A 20,608-nucleotide genomic window follows, 5' to 3' on the forward strand; every position below is an offset into this window, starting at 1 on the left:
TGTGTTTGCTTTATTCACCTGTATTTCTTTAAGAAAATCCCACAGTTTTCCATTTACTCAATTTATACATATAATAGGAATGAAATGAATGAGTTAATACATTTTACCATATTTTCAATTTGGTTTACAAAAAGAGAAAGTAGACATTGTTTATAGAATAGAAACATTTATAGAGTATTCTTTGATATGAATTTAATAAAACAAAATGCAAACTTAATATGAAAAAGTGAATGTTTTATAACTTTTAATTCAATGTGAAGATGAACATATAAAATATATAAATATCATAAATACAAGGCATGAAAAAAAAAGAAGGAAGATAAATAAACAGCATCAGGGCAGTTATCTCTGAGTTATGGATGCCCCAGGGGCTGAATGTTTTTGACATACACTTGCTTTATGCTATTAATAAAGTATTTGCTAAAACTAATTCAATAATTTCTGATAAAACAGAAATGAGCTTTTTGAATATCCAAAGTCACATGTACAAGTGTGATATGGCAGATTAGTCAATGAGAATCATTTCATGATGAGCCCAGGTCTTCATCCTTACTTCTCAATCTTTCTTGCAAACTTGTGGATGAAAAGGATCTCATGATTTCCACTCTGACAACTTCCCAGGCACAATCTTTATTTCTTCTCTTTCAGGTAGAGATGGATTCCCGGAAATACCTCCTCAAGGCCAGTGTAGAGCCCTCAATCACCCCCTGCCCCAGCTTCTCCCTCTCTCATCTCCTGCACCAAGCAGGTCTCCAGGTGTTCCAGTTGCTGATGACGTACAGTGTGGAGTTGGTCCAGGAAGGTCATGTTCAATGCAGCAGAGGAGCGCTCTGTGTGAGAAGCTGAAGAGCTGCTGTAGCACGTCATAGAGGAAAGACATAACCTGGGCCTTCTGCAACTGGCTGACTTCCACCATCTCCTGGGGGAATCTGAAATCACTTCTGTCCTTCAGACACAAGAAGGGAGAGATTCTCCTCATTTGGCCCAGAAGCACCAAGGTGTTCCTGCCTAGCAGGCCATCGTTCTGAGGCAGGTCACATCCTAGAGATCCAGAAAAGCCACAGCTGCACACCTCTAGGGCTGCCAGTAGAGGGAAGAGGAGACATTGGGAAATCGGGATGCTTTTGGCCTGGCTGAGCTGAGGTCTTCATAGAACCTTGGATCCTAGGTTCTATGAAGACATTCTATCTATGCATGGCTTTAATGGAGCACAAACAGTTTTCATTTTTCTGAGCATTTCTCTAAATTTTTAATTCCACTTATTGTTTTCATTTACATGTCTTCTACATCAGCATCCACAACCTTTTGGCCACCAGTTTGGTGGAAGATAATTTTTCCACGAAAAATGGGGTCAGGGAGGGAATGTTTTTAGAGGCATTAGATTCTTATTAGGAGACCACAACCTAGATCCTTCGCATCTGCACTTCACAATAGGGTTCCTGCTCTTTTGAGAATCTAATGCCACTGCTGATCTGACAGGAGGCGGAGCTCAGGCGTTAATGCTGGTTGGTTGGCCTGCTTGCCTCCTGCTGTGCGGCCCTGTTCCTACCAGGCCAGGACAGTACCCCGGTCCATGGTTGGGGGTTGAAAAACCTTCTTCTATATGACCTAAAAGGAGGTCATCACTCTACACTCTTGATTTTTGCAATAGAAGTTCAATATTCCCAGTAAACTTAAGATATATCAATCCAAATGGATATTGATCGATCAGATGAGAAACATCTTTGTGCTACTGTTAGAAGTATATACTTTTAGTCCAGATCCTAGCCTCCAATTTTACCCTCCATTTTGCATAGGAAATCAGGATCCCTGGGCCCTATGGGTTTCTGTATTCAGTTAGGGAATTACCTATCTCTGGAAATTAAACTTTTTAGGACTATCTTTGTTTGATATTTGATTCACAGAAGATGTTGATGGTTATTAGTGAAAGAACTTCTCTGGTGCTTCCCTCCTTCTAGAATATATTCATTCAGGTTCATGTGGTTATGCTTCCCTGGGGGCTCAAGCTTAGATCAATGAACATTGCCTTTTTTGCATTATCTTCTTACTGGAGAAATATAGCACTCCTCAGGCTGTGCCAATACCCCTAAAAGAAATTCTGTTGGTTTGTTTTTTTTTTCCTTTTTAAGGTGCATATGGGTGTGGAAATTTTAATCTTAAAATAATGTTATTTCCTCAGCAGTGATGACTCACAAGGTATTTATCACATCAAGTCATTCCCTAAGTACAGGCTCACCACATCCTGATGACTTCAGAACTCCTTTCCCAAGGAGGTTCTTGCTTCTTTGTTGCCAAAACAATAAATCCTTTGTGACCTTTGCCCTTGCTCCTAGAATATTTGGGTGAAGGAGTATATGTTCTCAGTGGTGACCTCCTCTTCTTCTGACCCATGCCCTAGGTATCAAAGTCTCAACAGTCCTAGAACGCTGATAACAAAGGTTTGTTTTGTCTAAGTAGGTAAAGGAATTATCCAGTTGTAATCAGTTTATCTTCAGTAGTTAAATAATTTTTACTTCACCAAGTACAGCTTTTATTCTGTCTTTAACTCTTTTGCTATCTTTAATTCTTTTAAACTATTGAACAGTTTTTATGCTTAAAATTTCTGAGCTATGCACAGGAGAGTCAAAGATGCTGCTGCCTCTCTTTAGAGGCTATATTACAGAAACTGGTGACCCTCAGTTGTTCACTAGCTCGGTGTGATCTGTTGAAGTTTCTTACATCTCTGTCTACATGAAACTTTGACGGTGCAGGGCAGTGAGCCCCATGCTATCACATTAAACAGTCATAGCCATCTTTCCTTTACTGATTTGTGATTCTTCATTTTAAATTTAAAGCTCAACAACAAATGAATTTTTAGAACACCTTTTTAACGTAGTGGTTTACTGGGCAAAGTTTGTCTTGCTGCTACCACATTACATTCTAATTCATGATGAAGTAACACAAACAAAGGAAAGTAAAAGAAAGGCAAAAGAGCTACACCGATTTTCTCTATAATTTCCAAAATTCGTGTTTTTCTTGTTTCTCGTTTCAACTTTTGTAGAAACTACTACTTGACAGTTGTTTGTAGGGAGAAAGAAAACAGAAGCAATTCTGATTCTCATGAAAGTGAAATAAGGGGAGTGACTTTCCCCTTACTAACTGCAAAGTGTAAGTTAGCAGACTTCAATGCAGCAAAAACTGGGGACTAGAGAGTTTTCAAAGATCAGCTACTTGACTTTCTTTCACTTTATCCACATGTGATCAGCTCTGGAGAGAAGGCAGAAGTCAAACCAACCAACTCCCAAAAGATTGACAACCAGGCTGCAGTTGCTAGAACACCAACAAAGCTCTCTGGCAGGATATTAGACATTAAGCTTGTCTGAAGACTCTACCTAGTTAATAAATTCACCCAGGCAATGATAAGAGAGCCTTGAGAAACCTGGAATTAATAGAAATAGAACTGGATGATCCTAAAAGTTTCTATTTTAATCTGGATGATGATATTAATAATAATACTAATATTAAAAATGAAAACACCAACATTTATTGCATGCCTAATAGGAACCATCCACTGTTTTAAGATTTTCTTTTTTGAGACAGGGTCTTACTGTGTTACCTAGGCTGGAGTACGGTGGTATGATCACGGTTCACTGCAAACTGACCTCCTGGGCTCAAGCTGTCCTTTTACTTCAGTCTCTTGAGTAACTGGGACCACACGCATGCACAACCATGCTTGGCTAATTTTTCAAATTTTTTGTAGAGACAGGGTTTCAACATGTGCCCAGGCTGGTCCCGTGCTCCTGGGCTCAAGCGATCATCCTGCCTCAGTGTTCCAAAGTGCTGGGATTACAGGCATCAGCCACCATGCCAGGCTGTTTTAAGATATTTTAAAAATACTAACTCCGTCTTCTCAATAACACTATTTGGATTACACCCTTTTATACAACTGTTTGGAGAGAAATATAAATCTGGAGGGATGAACTATTCTGACCACACCAATTGTGCAAGGTGAAAACTTTAGGGAGAATCAATATAATAGCTTTTCTGGAAAGGTCCTTTAAAGGAAGTGGGGGATAGATATGAACATAGAAAGTAAAGAAGAGGACATCAAATCAATGGAGCAGGGAGAGTGAGATGACTAGGATTCTGAGATGCATTTTGAATGTCAAATGGTTGCTCTCTATTGCTTTACAGAGCAACAGGGGGTGTAGTGTAAATGAATTGAACTGACTGTCTTTAAGTTCACTGGAAAAGTAGATGAAATATATTCCTTTTTTTTTTTTTTTTGAGACAGAGTCTTGCTTTGTCACCCAGGCTGGAGTGCAGTGGCGCAATCTCAGCTAACTGCAACCTCCACCTCCTGGGTTCAAGTGATTCTCGTGCCTCAGCCTCTGGAGTAGCTGGGACTATCAGTGCACACCACTACACCTGGCTAATTTTTGTATTTTTATTAGAGACAGGGTTTTACCATGTTGGCCAGGCTGGTCTTGAACCCCTGGCCCTAAGTGATCTGCCTGCCTCAGCCTCCCAAAGTGCCAGGATTACAGGTGTGAGCCTCTGCACCTGGCCAACAAAATATCTTTTAAGTAGTAAAATGAAGTAGATTTGTCTGCCAATTAAAAAAATAAATCATAACATTTAATTAGCGATTTCTTCAAAAATATACTAAAACAACTCTATTAACCCATCAACTGCAAACTCCTGGAAGCCAATTTATTTTTTACTCCTGAGTTTTCTTGTGTATTTAAGAATAAAGAGAAAACAACTAATAATTTCTGGGACAGCCCAGCCATATGGACTCTGACTTTCTCCTCCTTCAGGACTCACAGGTCAGCCTGCTGCTCTTATTGCCAAGGAGAAGGATATGTCTATCCCCAGCCCATTCAGGACTTAATCTTGTGTCCTGATTGTGTCCAGTGAAGAATCTCTTCCCCTGTCTCTTTCGGTCCATTGGTTGAGTTGTGAGTACTGAAAAGATCATTCATATGACCAAGATTGTGATGCTTAGATGTTTATCCCCAGCAAACATGTAAACTATAGAAATCTCAGTTGTCTCCACCAACCATCTAAACTGTATAGCATCTAAGTAGCCTGAGGCTTTCACCAGATGCCCAGTCTTCCAGCCAGCAGCACTGTGAGCCAAATAAACATTTTTTTCTTTATAAATTACTCAGCCTCAGGTATTCCTTGATAGTGAAACTGAACCCAGGTTCAGCTGCTCACCTCTCGAAAACCAAACTCAAGAGAAGAGAGTTGTTGAGGGGGAAAGCAGGTGCATTAGGAAAGCCTGCAAACTGAGAAGACGGTAGACTAGTATCTTCAAATACCATCTTAAGACAGTACAAATTTCAGGCTCTTTTTATGTTTAGGGCAGGCAGAAAAGGAGGGGGTCAGGATGAATAGGTGACCATCAATAGCAGACAACTGGGCACCAGCACAGGTCCAAGGAATTTGAAAAATTCTTTGTTCTTAGTCAGGTCACAATGCTCCTATGAATCTTTAAGGTAACATAGTTAGTTGTTTACATTCTTCTCCTTTAATCTCAGAGTTAGTTTTAAAAATTACATGATTGCTGTTTTTGCACGTTATCTCTGCTCTAAAATTATCCCAACCTACATGCAGGAATGGGTGTAGGCCCCGTAAACAAAATGGAGTTAGTTATGTTAGGCATTTTGCTGTCTCACTGCTACAATTGCAACACAAAATGAATGCTTTTAAAGGGCTGCTTGCCAAGGAAGGTCTGGCTTTAACTACAGACTCAGCTACATTGCTTAGTATGGTTGTCTTTGGCTGTGTATGGTTGTCTATTGTTGGCATTACAATAGATGATATTTTCCAGTCATAATAATAGAAGGTTACATCAAAAAATAAATGTTTACAAAGTGAAAATGGTGAGGAACACCTCTTATAACCAAGCAGTTCCAAAACAAACAGAAACAAATATGGTGGGCGCACTGAGCACTTTCATACAGTGTTGTGCATCTGTATAAGTATCATATGCTTTATGAATTTTTGTTTTGCAATCATTTGTACTCCTTCATTCGTTTATTCATTTTCCAATGCACTTATTCCGTTTCAGGGTCAAGGGTGGCAGGAACTTATCCTCACAGATCAGGGTGTAAGGTGGAAACCCCCACTGGACAGGAAGCTATTTAATCACAGGGCACATTCAAACACACACACACACACTCACTGAGACTGGAGAAATTTAGACAAACCAATTAACTGAATGCGCACATATTTGGGATGCAGGAGGAAACTGAAGTACCTGGAGAAAACTCATGCAGGTGTGGGGAGAACTCCACACAGACAAGGCCCTGCTGGGCAGTCAGTTTCTTCTCTCATCAATGTTACAAGGAAATAACATAGAATGAAATGACGTTACTGGGGGTCTTCCTGTGACCCTTCTGTTCAAGAATTGTCTTCGTATTGTTGGTCTTTAAAGGAGGCTGCATCATGAGCAGAATTTAAGAGATCCCTTGGACTGCATTGTCCCCACGAATAATTTTCCCTGCACTGTGATGACTTGCTGGGTTCTAGGAAGAAATCAAAAGTTTGCATCTGGGAATGGACTAACCCCCTTCCTTCCCAACACTCTGCAGGCTGCTGTGGTGTCCCTGTTACCCATGCCATGGACACTAATGTTGGCCACAGCTCAACAGAACTCTGTGTTCTCAGAATCCACTTCAATCTTCTCGCCTTCTGGTAAGAATGATCTGAACAGTTGACTTAATGCTGCTTGTTGGTATTATTCCATCTCCTGAGTACCTGACACTGATGTCTATGCTTTAAACATCTCTGTCCTCCTTCCACGTTCTCAGGCTACTGCTGGCTCTTCCAGCTTACTCTAGTGCATGATGTGTGCTTTCATTGTTTGAACAAATGAGAGTCCTGTGCCTGGTGCAGTCTCTTCCTGAAGGACTCAGAACATGGAAGCTTCTAAACAGAGTCACAGATGAGCTCCTGCATTCTTTATCAGCTCATTGGACATAGAGGTATAGGCGGGACTCCCTTCATTTACTGCATTTTGATGCCAGACTGGACATCAGTGGGTCTACACCCCTACAGCTCATGACTCACCTGGCAGGAAGGGTGGAAGTGAGGCAACATGCACACTCTTCCTTCTGGGGCTTGAAAAACAGGACTATCTCCAGAGGGTGCTGCATGGTGATACCTCGCCATGTCTCTGTGGGCACCGGGCACTGATCCCTGCCTCTCCACACCTTTTCTCAGGTGGACTAGATGTTCCTGGGTGGAGGTGGGCCTGGGAGCAGTAAAACCTGTCTCCTCAGTGGGAAGAAGGGCAGGGCCAGCGGCCCAGCACTCAGTGCCCCCACCACTCCCCCTGCCTAAGTGCGTCCAAACCTGCTACTGGGTTCCCCAATACTGTAGATTATATATAACAAGTTGAAAACTGTGAGATAAGAAATGAGATATGGCTATTGTGATTTTTCAGGGGAGGGTGACAATATGAAGCCAAATCAGAACTTTTACATATAATATAAATATAGTATAAAGTATAATATAAACATAAGGAAAAAATTACATTAAAATGTAAGCAGTTACCCAAGAATGGAAGGGGTTCTAATATTTGAAAGGCTAATTAGGTAATCACAAAAGACAGAACCAAGTGAATTAAAAAATTTTCATGTTGTCCTGACACTAAACTGGTTCCCTACAATTGGTGGAGGAGGAAAGGAAAAATGGTTTAACATGTAAATTAGGGCCCTCTAACCCATGAATAGAAGAGAAAAAATCTAATGGCTGGGTTTCTAACCTGAGTCAGAGAGTTGAGAGATCCCTGCTAAATTGAACACCTGCCCGGCTGCCTGAGCAACTGACCATGACTACTTCTTTAATTGCAATGTTGCCAAGATGCCTCTCAATTCTACCCTGTTGACACCTGTGGCAATCACTATGTTCTCTGAAGTTACTTTATTTATGTCAGTGCTCTCTCTAACTATTGAATCAAGATGGAACTGATGCAAGCTCATTCCTTATTCAAAGGGAAAGTAAGAATTTTCTTAATTATAAAGTCGAGGGGCATGATCTGATAGGAGGAATAAATTAGTAAAACTGACAACTTACGCTAAAGAGTTAATGTACCTTCAATCAGGACAGTTTTCCTGATTTCCCTTGAAGTGCCACAGTCATATGGGGTGACTCTCACCTCCATGTGACCTGCAGTAAGTAGAGTGAGGGACCAGTCAGGAGGTCCTGGGAGGCTGCACAGGCTGGAGGCAAGGGACACCTCCTGCCCCTTTCTCTCCCCAGAGCTGACCATTGTCCAAAGAGGACATGTCCTGCCTGAAGCTGGGAGTATCTCCCCTCTCTAAGACATGAAATTTAAAGAAATGGGCTCATTCCAGTGTTTGGGTCAGTTCTTTCCAGGAAATTTCCTCCTTTTAGAACTGAAGAAAAAGCTGGTGGAAGGAGACAGACTTATACAGAGAACAAACTTGCCCACTGTCTCTGGGCTTGGCAGGTACGTGGCTCTCTCACAGTGTGAAGTTACCCTCAATACCCCAAAAGCCAAAGAGATCAGGGAACTCAAGGCAAAAGAGAGCAGAGCTCCAGATGCAAGAAGGACCCACCCACGACTCTTGGGGCTCCTGAGGAAGACAGAAGACTCCATGTAGTGGGGGGTCTGTGGCACCTTTTTTTTTTTTCATTCTTCAAGGAATCCCAGGCTTTCTAGAAGTCTTCTCTACATCCCTCTGTAGAGGGAACTCTGACATTTCTGCTTAGTAATTTTCCATCCACTGACCACTAAATGCAGAGGCAGGGGCTTGTCGATGATAAGAGAGACCTAGATGGAAGATTGAAGGTGGCAGAAGGAAAGAGGGGCAGAAGTAAATGGAAGAACAAGCCTTAGAGGAGCCAGACTGGGGAGGTCTTAAGCTTCCCAAAAAGGCCAGTAAAGTTTTACTTTTTTTTTTTTTTTACCGGTAAAAGTCATGCCTACAAGAAAGGAAGCAAACAGAGGAATCAAGTTTATAATTAAAAAAAGTTTAAGTTTACTGAAAAAAATTCCCATGGGATAATCAAGAGCCCAAGGAGAAAATCAGAAAGACTCAAAAAAATGGTACCCTGGATATCAGCTTTAAATTAAGCTATTATTTGACCACAGAGCTCTTTTAAAAAAATACTTTTAAATCCCTTATCAGATTTCAGCAAGAAAAAACAACCAATATTTCTTTTTATTATTATTATTATTATTATTATTATACTTTAGGCTCTATGGTACATGTGCGCAACGTGCAGGTAAGTTACATATGTATACATGTGCCATGCTGGTGCGCTGCACCCACCAACTCGTCATCTAGCATTAGGTATATCTCCCAATGCTATCCCTCCACCCTCCCCCCACCCCACAACAGTCCCCGAAGTGTGATGTTCCCCTTCCTGTGTCCATGTGTTCTCATTGTTCAATTCCCACCTATGAGTGAGAATATGCGGTGTTTGGTTTTTTGTTCTTGCGATAGTTTACTGAGAATGATGATTTCCAATTTCATCCATGTCCCTACAAAGGACATGAACTCATCATTGTTTATGGCTGCATAGTATTCCATGGTGTATATGTGCCACATTTTCTTAATCCAGTCTATCATTGTTGGACATTTGGGTTGGTTCCAAGTCTTTGCTATTGTGAATAATGCTGCAATAAACATACGTGTGCATGTGTCTTTATAGCAGCATGATTGATAGTCCTTTGGGTATATGCCCAGTAATGGGATGGCTGGGTCAAATGGAATTTCTAGTTCTAGATCCCTGAGGAATCGCCACACTGGCTTCCACAAGGGCTGAACTAGTTTACAGTCCCACCAACAGTGTAAAAGTGTTCCTATTTCTCCACATCCTCTCTAGCACCTGTTGTTTCCTGACTTTTTAATGATTGCCATTCTAATTGGTGTGAGATGGTATCTCATTGTGGTTTTGATTTGCATTTCTCTGATGGCCAGTGATGGTGAGCATTTTTTCATGTGTTTTTTGGCTGCATAAATGTCTTCTTTTGAGAAGTGTCTGTTCATGTCCTGCGCCCACTTTTTGATGGGGTTGTTCGTTTTTCTCTTGTAAATTTGTTGGAGTTCATTGTAGATTCTGGATATTAGCCCTTTGTCAGATGAGTAGATTGCGAAAATTTTCTCCCATTTTGTAGGTTGCCTGTTCACTCTGATGGTAGTTTCCTTTGCTGTGCAGAAGCTCTTTAGTTTAATTAGATCCCATTTGTCAATTTTGGCTTTTGTTGCCATTGCTTTTGGTGTTTTAGACATGAAGTCCTTGCCCATGCCTATGTCCTGAATGGTAATGCCTAGGTTTTCTTCTAGGGTTTTTATGGTTTTAGGTCTAACATTTAAGTCTTTAATCCATCTTGAATTGATTTTTGTATAAGGTGTAAGGAAGGGATCCAGTTTCAGCTTTCTACATATGGCTAGCCAGTTTTCCCAGCACCATTTATTAAATAGGGAATCCTTGCAAGATTAATAAAGAAAAAAAGAGAGACGAATCAAATAGATGCAATAAAAAATGATAAAGGGGATATCACCACCGATCCCACAGAAATACAAACTACCATCAGAGAATATTACAAACACCTCTACACAAATAAACTAGAAAATCTAGAAGAAATGGATAAATTCCTCAACACATACACCCTCCCAAGACTAAACCAGGAAGAAGTTGAATCTCTGAATAGACCAATAACAGGAGCTGAAATTGTGGCAATAATCAATAGCTTACCAACCAAAAAAAGTCCAGGACCAGATGGGTTCACAGCCGAATTCTACCAGAGGTACAAGGAGGAGCTGGTACCATTCCTTCTGAAACTATTCCAATCAATAGAAAAAGAGGGAATCCTCCCTAACTCATTTTATGAGGCCAGCATCATCCTGATACCAAAGCCTGGCAGAGACACAACAAAAAAAGAGAATTTTAGACCAATATCCTTGATGAACATTGATGCAAAAATCCTCAATAAAATACTGGCAAACAGAATCCAGCAGCACATCAAAAAGCTTATCCACCATGATCAAGTGGGCTTCATCCCTGGGATGCAAGGCTGGTTTAATATACGCAAATCAATAAATGTAATCCAGCATATAAACAGAACCAAAGACAAAAACCACATGATTATCTCAATAGATGCAGAAAAGGCCTTTGACAAAATTCAACAACCCTTCATGCTAAAAACTCTCAATAAATTAGGTATTGATGGGACGTATCTCAAAATAATAAGAGCTATTTATGACAAACCCACAGCCAATATCATACTGAATGGGCAAAAACTGGAAGCATTCCCTTTGAAAACTGGCACAAGACAGGGATGCCCTCTCTCAACACTTCTATTCAACATAGTGTTGGAAGTTCTGGCCAGGGCAATTAGGCAAGAGAAGGAAATAAAAGGTATTCAATTAGGAAAAGAGGAAGTCAAATTGTCCCTGTTTGCAGATGACATGATAGTATATCTAGAAAACCCCATTGTCTCAGCCCAAAATCTCCTTAAGCTGATAAGCAACTTCAGCAAAGTCTCAGGATACAAAATCAATGTACAAAAATCACAAGCATTCTTATACATCAATAACAGACAAACAGAGAGCCAAATGATGAGTGAACTCCCATTCACAATTGCTTCAAAGAGAATAAAATACCTAGGAATCCAACTTACAAGGGATGTGAAGGACCTCTTCAAGGAGAACTACAAACCACTGCTCAAGGAAATAAAAGAGGATACAAACAAATGGAAGAACATTCCATGCTCATGGGTAGGAAGAATCAATATCATGAAAATGGCCATCCTTCCCAAGGTAATTTACAGATTCAATGCCATCCCCATCAAGTTACCAATGACTTTCTTCACAGAATTGGAAAAAACTACTTTAAAGTTCATATGGAACCAAAAAAGAGCCCACATCGCCAAGTCATTCCTAAGCCAAAAGAACAAAGCTGGAGGCATCACACTACCTGACTTCAAACTATACTACAAGGCTACAGTAACCAAAACAGCATCGTACTGGTACCAAAACAGAGCTATAGATCAATGGAACAGAATAGAGCCGTCAGAAATAATGCCACATATCTACAACAACCTATATTTCTAATGTTGGAAACTTTCTTCTTTTTTTTTCTGTTCTTTTAAAACAAAGATACCTACCAAGCGACTCAGAACCAAAATCAAGTCTTTTATGACTTAACCAAGGATACATGAGACATCTTCAAAGAAATGCAAAGATGCAGCCCTCTCAAAATTCAGAGCTACCCCCACAAATAGCCAAAAGAAAGAAAGATTTAGATGCCTTGAGAGCTGGCAATAGGCAATATGTAAGCTTTTAATGGGCGCCTCCAACATTTGTTTGGCCCCCTTCACACACCAAAGTGTGTCCTGACAGGCAGCAAGCCAAGTTGGGTTCTCAAGACACAAAACAGGAAAATGACAGCTGTTCGTTGAAGGGAAAGGATCAATAACAAATGGGTCCCTGAAATCCAAATTTACATAAGACAACAGTTCAAACAAATGGTCTCCTGCTGACCTGCATTTGGAAAGTTTATAATTAAAAAAAGTTTAAGTTTACTGAAAATAATAAAGTTTAAGTTACTGAAAAAATAAAGGTAAATTTTTACCTTTAGTTCTTGACCAGAAACTACAGGCAGAGATTCAGAACTCACCTTGGTAAAAATTCTTACCTTTATTTGCCGGCTCTTTATCAGTTGTCCCAGGACCTCATCAATAGGTGAGTCAGGTGCTTCAGACATCCCATCTTCATCATCAGAACTATAGGGGCAGAAATAGTGTGATCTCTTTCCTTCCTATCAAAAGGGTCACAGCTGACACGCCTATAACAAGGCAGGTTAACAAGAGAGAAGCATAACACATTTATTTAATCATCATTTTATATAACTATGGAAGCCTTCAAAATGAAGACCCAAAGTACAGGAAAAAACTATCCATTTTTATGCTTATGTTCCATGAGGAATGGGCAGCTGTGCAGAAATGTGATCAGACAAAATGGGCATCATCTAATGCTAATATTCTGAGTAGGGGAAACCCAGCAAGGCCTTCCTGGTCAGATACTTCTTGGCCTCTCCATGCACCATTCCTTCCTCTTGGGTATGTGGCAGAGCCGTTTTTGGAATGGGGGTCTTAGTGTCTACAATCAAACAAGGCAGGTCAGAGAATTTCTTTATGGCCAGTTCGCTTCTTACACACAAAGGTAAGGGAAAGTTCAAGTAATATTTTTAGATTTTTGTGGCTGGCTTTGGGGAGAAAGGGCTCTGGTTTCTATTACCAGCCTTGGGAAAGGGAGTTTCTAGTTTTTATGGCTAGCCTCGGGAGATGAGGGGTGACAAACAGGAGGGCAGGAGAAGGCCAGAGAGAAACTTTGCTTCTGAGGCTGCTTCTTTTATTTTATTTTATTTTTATCATTTATTTATTTATTTATTTATTTAATTATTATTATACTTTAGGTTTTAGGGTACATGTGCACAATGTGCAGGTTAGTTACATATGTATACATGTGCCATGCTGGTGTGCTGCACCCACTGACTCGTCATCTAGCATTAGGTATATCTCCCAATGCTATCCCTCCCCCCTCCCCCAACCCCACAACAGTCCCCAGAGTGTGATGTTCCCCTTCCTGTGTCCATGTGTTCTCATTGTTCAATTCCCACCTATGAGTGAGAATATGCGGTGTTTGGTTTTTTGTTCTTGTGATAGTTTACTGAGAATGATGATTTCCAATTTCATCCATGTCCCTACAAAGGACATGAACTCATCATTGTTTATGGCTGCATAGTATTCCATGGTGTATATGTGCCACATTTTCTTAATCCAGTCTATCATTGTTGGACATTTGGGTTGGTTCCAAGTCTTTGCTATTGTGAATAATGCTGCAATAAACATACGTGTGCATGTGTCTTTATAGCAGCATGATTTATAGTCCTTTGGGTATATACCCAGTAATGGGATGGCTGGGTCAAATGGTATTTCTAGTTCTAGATCCCTGAGGAATCGCCACACTGACTTCCACAAGGGTTGAACTAGTTTACAGTCCCACCAACAGTGTCAGATCTTCACTTTGGCGTATTATTTTCCGAGCTTCAATAGGAGTGAAGAATAAGATCCAGAAAAGCTGGGGAAGAAGGAGAGAACTGTGCTGGGTATTGGAATCAGCAAATGAATAGTATGTCTATTTCACTTAGGTTTAAGAAAATAAACTCTTCCAGAATTTTCTGTAAGATACTGTTTCCTGACTGATGTACAAATGAGACTTATCTTCAGTATGAAGGGTGACTTATTTTTCAGTTTTCTCCAGAATACTCCAAGAATTCTGCTTTTTATATTATATATGTTACGGAGATTTAGGAGAGTATTCCCTTTTCTGTTCTTTCTTTCTTTTTTTTTTTTTTTTTGACGGAGTCTCACTCTGTTACCCAGGCTGGAGTGCAGTGGCGCCATCTCAGTTCACTGCAACCTCTGTCTCCAGGGTTCAAGAGATTCTCCTGTGTCAGCCTCCCAAATAGCTGGGATTACAGGCACCCATCACCACGCCTGGCTAATTTTTGTATTTTTAGTAGGGATGGGGTTTACAATGTTGGCCAGGCTGGTGTTGAATTCTTGAACTCAAGTGATCCACCCACCTTGGCTTCCAAAGTGCTGGGATTACAGGCGTGAGCCACTGCACCCAGTCCCTTTTTTAATGTACATATATTAATTAAGGAAATAATAACCATATATTTATAAAATAAGAAAATGACTGTATATATACATATGTGTGTATATATGTGTGTATATATATCACAATGTGTGGCCTGAGGGATACATGAAGAGACTCCTCTGCAATTTCAGGCTCTTCCTTGCTGCTCACTCAAGAATTCACACAGACTTCCTGTTGGAACATCTCAATGAAAATATGTTGCTGATTACAAAAATACACCTCAAATCATACCAGAATTGATATACTTTGAATGAATAAACCTCACTAGCTCTCTGGTAACAATACTATTCTTTCACACTCGTTAGCTCTTATGAGACTTCTCTCTTTTGATACCAAGACAGAGTTTTTACTATTAAGTGGAAGAACTGTCAAGATCATAATTCAAAGTGACAATGAGAATATTATTTTATTTGTTAATGTTTGAAGTCTAATAATAGGAATGATCTGTGAAACTAAGATTGTACCATTAATAGTTGTTTAATGCACTATTAAACACGAACTTGTTCTGAATACTATTAAGTTCCAGTCAAGATTGGTCGGTCTGCCTGTCCCCTGGAGTCCCATACGTTGTATGTGGAGAGGGTGTTCCTAGAGGCTGGTCTGCACAGTGGTCTATAGGCAAGGAATACCTCTCTCTCTATATCCCTATAACTGTCAATCCCAAAAAATGCATGCCCTGATGGAAGCTAGAAACTGATTCTCTTTGTAATAGACCAAGGGTAAGGAACAGGCTTATGACAGCATTAGCATCTTTTCTTGCCAAGAAGTATAATTTTTGCAGCATAAAGAGAAATGCCCAGAAGTGATGGGTTTCTGCATAGATCAGAAATCGGCCCTCCAGTCTTGGTGGCTGCCCTTGTCACCTTTGGCTACCAGGGCCTGTGATCCCCTGAGAGGTTTTCAGGAGACTGCACATAAACTACATTCTGCTTTCTCTTTCCTTTTCATTAAGTTACTATTACATCATACTTAACGGAAATTCAGGAAATCCTCTCTTGCAGATGGTTCTGCGAAACCTAGAAATTTTATTTCACTTCTGCTTAGCACTTGTGGCATTCTGATCTTTAGGGAAGCCATCAAGCTGAAACCACAACAGAACAGAAAACAGCTCTGTGTGAATGGGCAGGAAGGTGAAGGGAGTAAAGCCAGAGAGAGAATGTGCCAGGTGCCATAATCAGTCAAGAAACATCACGTGTCTTCTGCATATCAATCTGCATGATTATTCTCCTGTCTCAGGTATTTATACAAGCCACCATTTCCTGACTGAATATAAATAGGACACTTTGAAGTGAGGAATGACAATTTTTCAGCCTCTCGACAGTTTATGACAGAATCTGTGGATTTTTTTTTTAGGCCGCTTCCTTTGAAGGTCAATTCCTGAAAGGTATGACACCACAGATCCTAAAAATTTTATAGAAAGACAAATACTATTCCCATCTACAGTTGTATGAAGAAAAGGAGGAAAATACTTATCATCGTTTAACTCCTTGAGTAAGGTGTGATCTCAGCTTACTGCAATCTCCACCTCCTGGGTTCAAGCAATTTTCCAGCCTAAGCCTCCTGAGTAGCTGGGATTACAGGCACCCACCACCATGGCCAACTAATTTTTGTATTTTTAGTAGAAATGGGGTTTCACCATGTTGACCAGGCAACATGGTGGAAGATACTGTGGTAGGTGCTTTAAAGTGCATGTGTTCCTTTATGATCACAACTATATAAATTTTCTGAATCCATTTTATTTATGAGAAAACTCAGGCTCAAAGAGATTGAGTTTCTTAACACCACACGTACATGTAAGCAGAATGAAATTTCAATGTCAAATTCTTTGTAATATAATGTAAATTATGGGTGTTTTTGTCAGTTTTGTATTCTGAGTTTCAGTTATAATTGTTTTTTTTTTTTGAGACAGCGTTCTTGCTCTGTCGCCCAGGATGGAGTGCAGTGGCATGATCTTGGCTCACTGCAAGCTCTGCCTCCCGGATTCATGCCATTCTCTTGCCTCAGCCTCCCCAGTAGCTGGGGCTACAGGTGCCTGCCACCACGCCCGGCTAATTTTTTGTATTTTTTAGTAGAGATGGGGTTTCACTGCGTTAGCCAGGATGGTCTCAATCTCCTGACTTCGTGATCCTCCTGCCTCGGCCTCCCAAAGTGCTGGGATTACAGGCATGACCCACTGCACTCGGCCCAGTTATAATTGTTAAATCTTTTTTTTCCTTGTAAATTCTACACAACTCTTTCTTGCTCTCTGAATTTCCATGGTTCATACTGTATTTTCAGCTGGTTATGACCAATTTTTTCTTTATCTTAAGTATTGAGACAGAGATTCGTTGATCCCCTTTTCATTATTAATTTGTGAAGGAAGTTTTCAGTCTTTATGTTGATGGTAATTTAGTTATTTTTGGATTGGCATAAGATTGTAATATTCATAACATCAGGAAAAGTTACCAAGAAGTAATATATGAGCTCTACCAGAAAATAAAATGTGTTAAAAGCTGAAGTAAAATTATAGTAAACCAGTGTTAGAATTACGCAAGTTAAGTAACTTAATAAAGCCAGTAGGTCCAGGAAGCATTATATTATCAGTATTAATTAAATATTGTGATGACGGATTGAATTAGTTATCTATTCCCACCTACAGAATTAAGGCAGCTTACTGATATTCAAAGTAGTATTTATTTAAAAAATGAAAAATTATTATTGTAATTAAATATTTTAATTTAACATAAATATACTAAACATATCAATATGGTTGCCAGTACATCAGTTACATGAAATCTATCCAGAAAAAATATACTGCAAAAAAGAAAAAAAACTGTGTACAAAAACAATAATCCACATTCTTTTCAAATTCCATTCTATTTCCATCTTCACTTCAGAGTCACTAACTTCTCTTACTTGGATCCTACGCCAGTATGACTTCTACTTATTAATTCCACCAAACCAGCTCTCTCACTGAGATTGCCAATGCCACCTATTTCCCAAATATTGGGCAGTTTTAATCCCTATCTTGGGCAAATCTACTGATTCATCTTCCCAGCACATTTATCTTCTTAAATACACTTTTATCACAGTATCAGTCCATTGTTGCACTGCTACAAAGAAATAGCTGAGACTGGGTAAATTATAAGAAAAGAGGTTTAATTGCCTCACAATTCTGCAGGCTATACAGGAAGCATGGCAGCATCTGCTTCTGGGGAGGCTTCAGGGAGGAAGGTAAAGCGAGAGCAAGAGGAAGGGTAGGGGTAGGTGCCATACACTTTTAAACAACTAGATCTCAGGAGAGCTCACTATCACCATGACAGCACCAAGGGGGATGGTGTTAAACCATGAGAAATAGCCATGACCCAGTCATCCCACACCAGGCCCTACCTCCAACATTGGGGATTGCAATTCCACATGAGATTTGGGCAGGGACACAGATCCAAACCATATTAATCACCAATCTCTCTTGTTGTTAGTCTAATATAAGGGACACCACCTCTGGTTCCTTTGTGTTTCTTCTCTTCCCTCATTTTAAAGGTGGAAGGTCCTCAAAATCCTGCTTAAGTCCTTTTCTCTGTCTACACTCTCTCAACACATGAGCACTTCCATTTCTGGAATTTTGCTTGCCATGTATGAACCCCCAGCAATTGCATTCCTTGTAAGTTGCAAACTCATATATCCAACTGGTAATAGACATTTTCTACTAGATGTTTACCAGTCAACTTATTTCCTCACCTGTCTCAGTTTACCTGCTGCTGAGAGAAATCATTAGTTGTTCCTTCTTCTTCTTATAGTATTTAGGATAACTGATATTAAGAATGATTACCATTTTTAGTTTTATTCCATACAAAAATCAAATATGCAAGAGAGTAGGAAGTACATTTATTGTATTCAGCTTTATATCTTGAGTACAACATACAACCTGGTTTAGAGAAGGGTCATTTTTACTTACATCTTGCATATAATAATGATAAGTAAATAAAATATACCCTTTATTCTCTAATCAGGTTGCACAGTCAGGCTAGGAATTTCATATTAAAGAATGAACACCTACAGGAAGTTCCTATAGTAAAAGTTTAATGAACAACACAAAATAATGGATTGAGTAAATATAAGGAACATGTTTTATTACACTAACCACAGTGTAAAGGTGCACATGACGTTATATGAACAAAAATAATTTAAATCTTATAAATAGTTAAATAAATATTTAAATAGATAAATCAGTTTATCAGCATGGTCATAGTTATAGCAGGGGTGAGAGTCTCTGAAATGACAGAATTCATGAAAGTGTGACCTGGTGTATGAGTCAATAAGAATTGTTTTCATGTTGGACCAGATGTTATTCCTTCCTCCTTAATCTTTCTTGCAAGTTTGTTGATAAAGAGAGGGATCTCATGATTTCTGCTCTGACAACCTCCCAGGCACAAGGGCTGTATTTCTTCTCTGTCAGATAGAGAGTGATTCTTCGGAAGTATTTCTTCACAGCCAAGATGGAGTCCGCATTTATCAGGGGAGTTTCTCCCACCCTCTCCTCCTGCATCACACAGGCTTCCAAGTCATTCAGCTGCTGGTAGAGTTCAGTGCAGAATTCGTCTAGGAGGTCCTCATCCCAAGCAGCAGATGAATCTTTTGTGGTAAAGAGGTTGAAGATCTGCTGGATCAGCTCATGGAGGACAGAGATGGCTGGAGCCTTCTGGAACTGGTTGCCATCAAACTCCTCCTGGGGAAATCCAAAGTCATGTCTGTCCATCAGACAGGAGGAAGGAGAGATTCTGCTCATTTGTGCCAGGAGCATCAAGGTCCTCCTGTTATCCAGGCTGTGGGTCTCAGGCAGATCACAGCCCAGAGAGCAGCTTGACTTGCAGCTGAGCACCACCAGGGCCATCAGTAAAGCAAAGGGTGAGGCCATCGTAGATATTGCAGATGCTTCTGGGCTTGCTGAGATGGGTGACTCTGAACCTTGGGCTCTAGGTTCTCTGAAGGCCTTGCTTCCTGCAAATGCCTTAAATAGGGAACCTACTGATTTCCACTTTCTTAATGCTTCTGGGCCACTTTCCATTTCTGTTTTTGCTTTCCTTCTTGAACACTTTATATGAATTTAGAACCGTGTTTCTCAAATGTTTTGTTTTTCATTATTGTCTTCCCCATCTTGTTCCCAGAGACTTTTTAGATATCTTTTTCCTAATTGAACCCACCGTGAAAATTTAATAACACAGATATAATATGTATCTATTTATATGCTATATGTATATCTCTATACTCAAAAAGTACAAAATTTAATCTTTGTATTCAATGCAGGTTTAAAAATAACCAAATGAAAAATTTAAGCTAAAAGTTAAATTCAAAATCGATTCAAATTTTTCTTAACTTTATAACTAAATTTGCTTATGGACTTCAATGTAATTTATTTACTGATATAAATTGTACTGTAGGCCTGGCAAGTGGCTCACGCCTGTAATCCCAGCACTTTGGGAGGCCGAGGCGGGTGGATCACAAGGTCAGGAGTTCTAGACCAGCCTGGCCAAGATGGTGAAACCCCATCTCAACTAAAAAAAAAAAAAAAAATACAAAAAAACAAATTAGCTAGGCACGGTTGTGTGCACCTGTAATCCCAGCTACTCGAGAGGCCGAGGCAGAGAATTCCTTGAACTCATGAGGTGGAGGTTGCAGTGAGCCGAGATTACGCCACTGCACTCCAGCCTGGGTGTCAGAGTGAGACTCTGTTTCAGAAAGCAAACAAATAAATTGTAGTGTATTAAATTACATAAGCAAATTAACAAATTATAAACATTTTCTAATGTTTATAGATAAACATTATATAAGTAATGAATACTTAAAAATTATTTGAAAGTGATAAACACTTAAAAATTTAAAATATTTTTACCATTTATTTTTAGTGTACTGAACTTTTTTTTAGATCTGATTACTCCTGA

General features: G+C 39.8%; 2 protein-coding genes and 1 pseudogene across 2 annotated transcripts in view; 1 reads left to right on the forward strand and 2 right to left on the reverse strand.

Annotated features, from left to right (window-relative positions):
- Positions 1-2,320, forward strand: part of IFNE (interferon epsilon) — a 39,212-nt gene extending 36,892 nt beyond the window's left edge. Inside the window, exon 5 of the mRNA XM_054501687.2 lies at positions 649-2,320. The gene's annotated coding sequence lies outside the window, so the exon portion shown is untranslated. The remainder of the gene's footprint in view (positions 1-648) is intronic.
- Positions 525-7,161, reverse strand: LOC129043453 (interferon omega-1-like; annotated as a pseudogene).
- Positions 7,162-18,775: 11,614 nt separating this feature from the next.
- On the reverse strand, positions 18,776-20,244 carry LOC129044156 (interferon alpha-1/13-like). Its single transcript, XM_054501832.2, has one exon. It carries the CDS (start codon positions 19,732-19,734, stop codon positions 19,015-19,017), a length of 720 nt encoding a protein of 239 aa, XP_054357807.2. The 5' UTR covers positions 19,735-20,244; the 3' UTR covers positions 18,776-19,014.
- Between the last annotated feature and the right edge of the window lie 364 nt (positions 20,245-20,608).

Source organism: Pongo pygmaeus, chromosome 13 (genome assembly GCF_028885625.2).
Source record: "Pongo pygmaeus isolate AG05252 chromosome 13, NHGRI_mPonPyg2-v2.0_pri, whole genome shotgun sequence".
NCBI classification, from domain to species: Eukaryota; Metazoa; Chordata; class Mammalia; order Primates; family Hominidae; genus Pongo; species Pongo pygmaeus.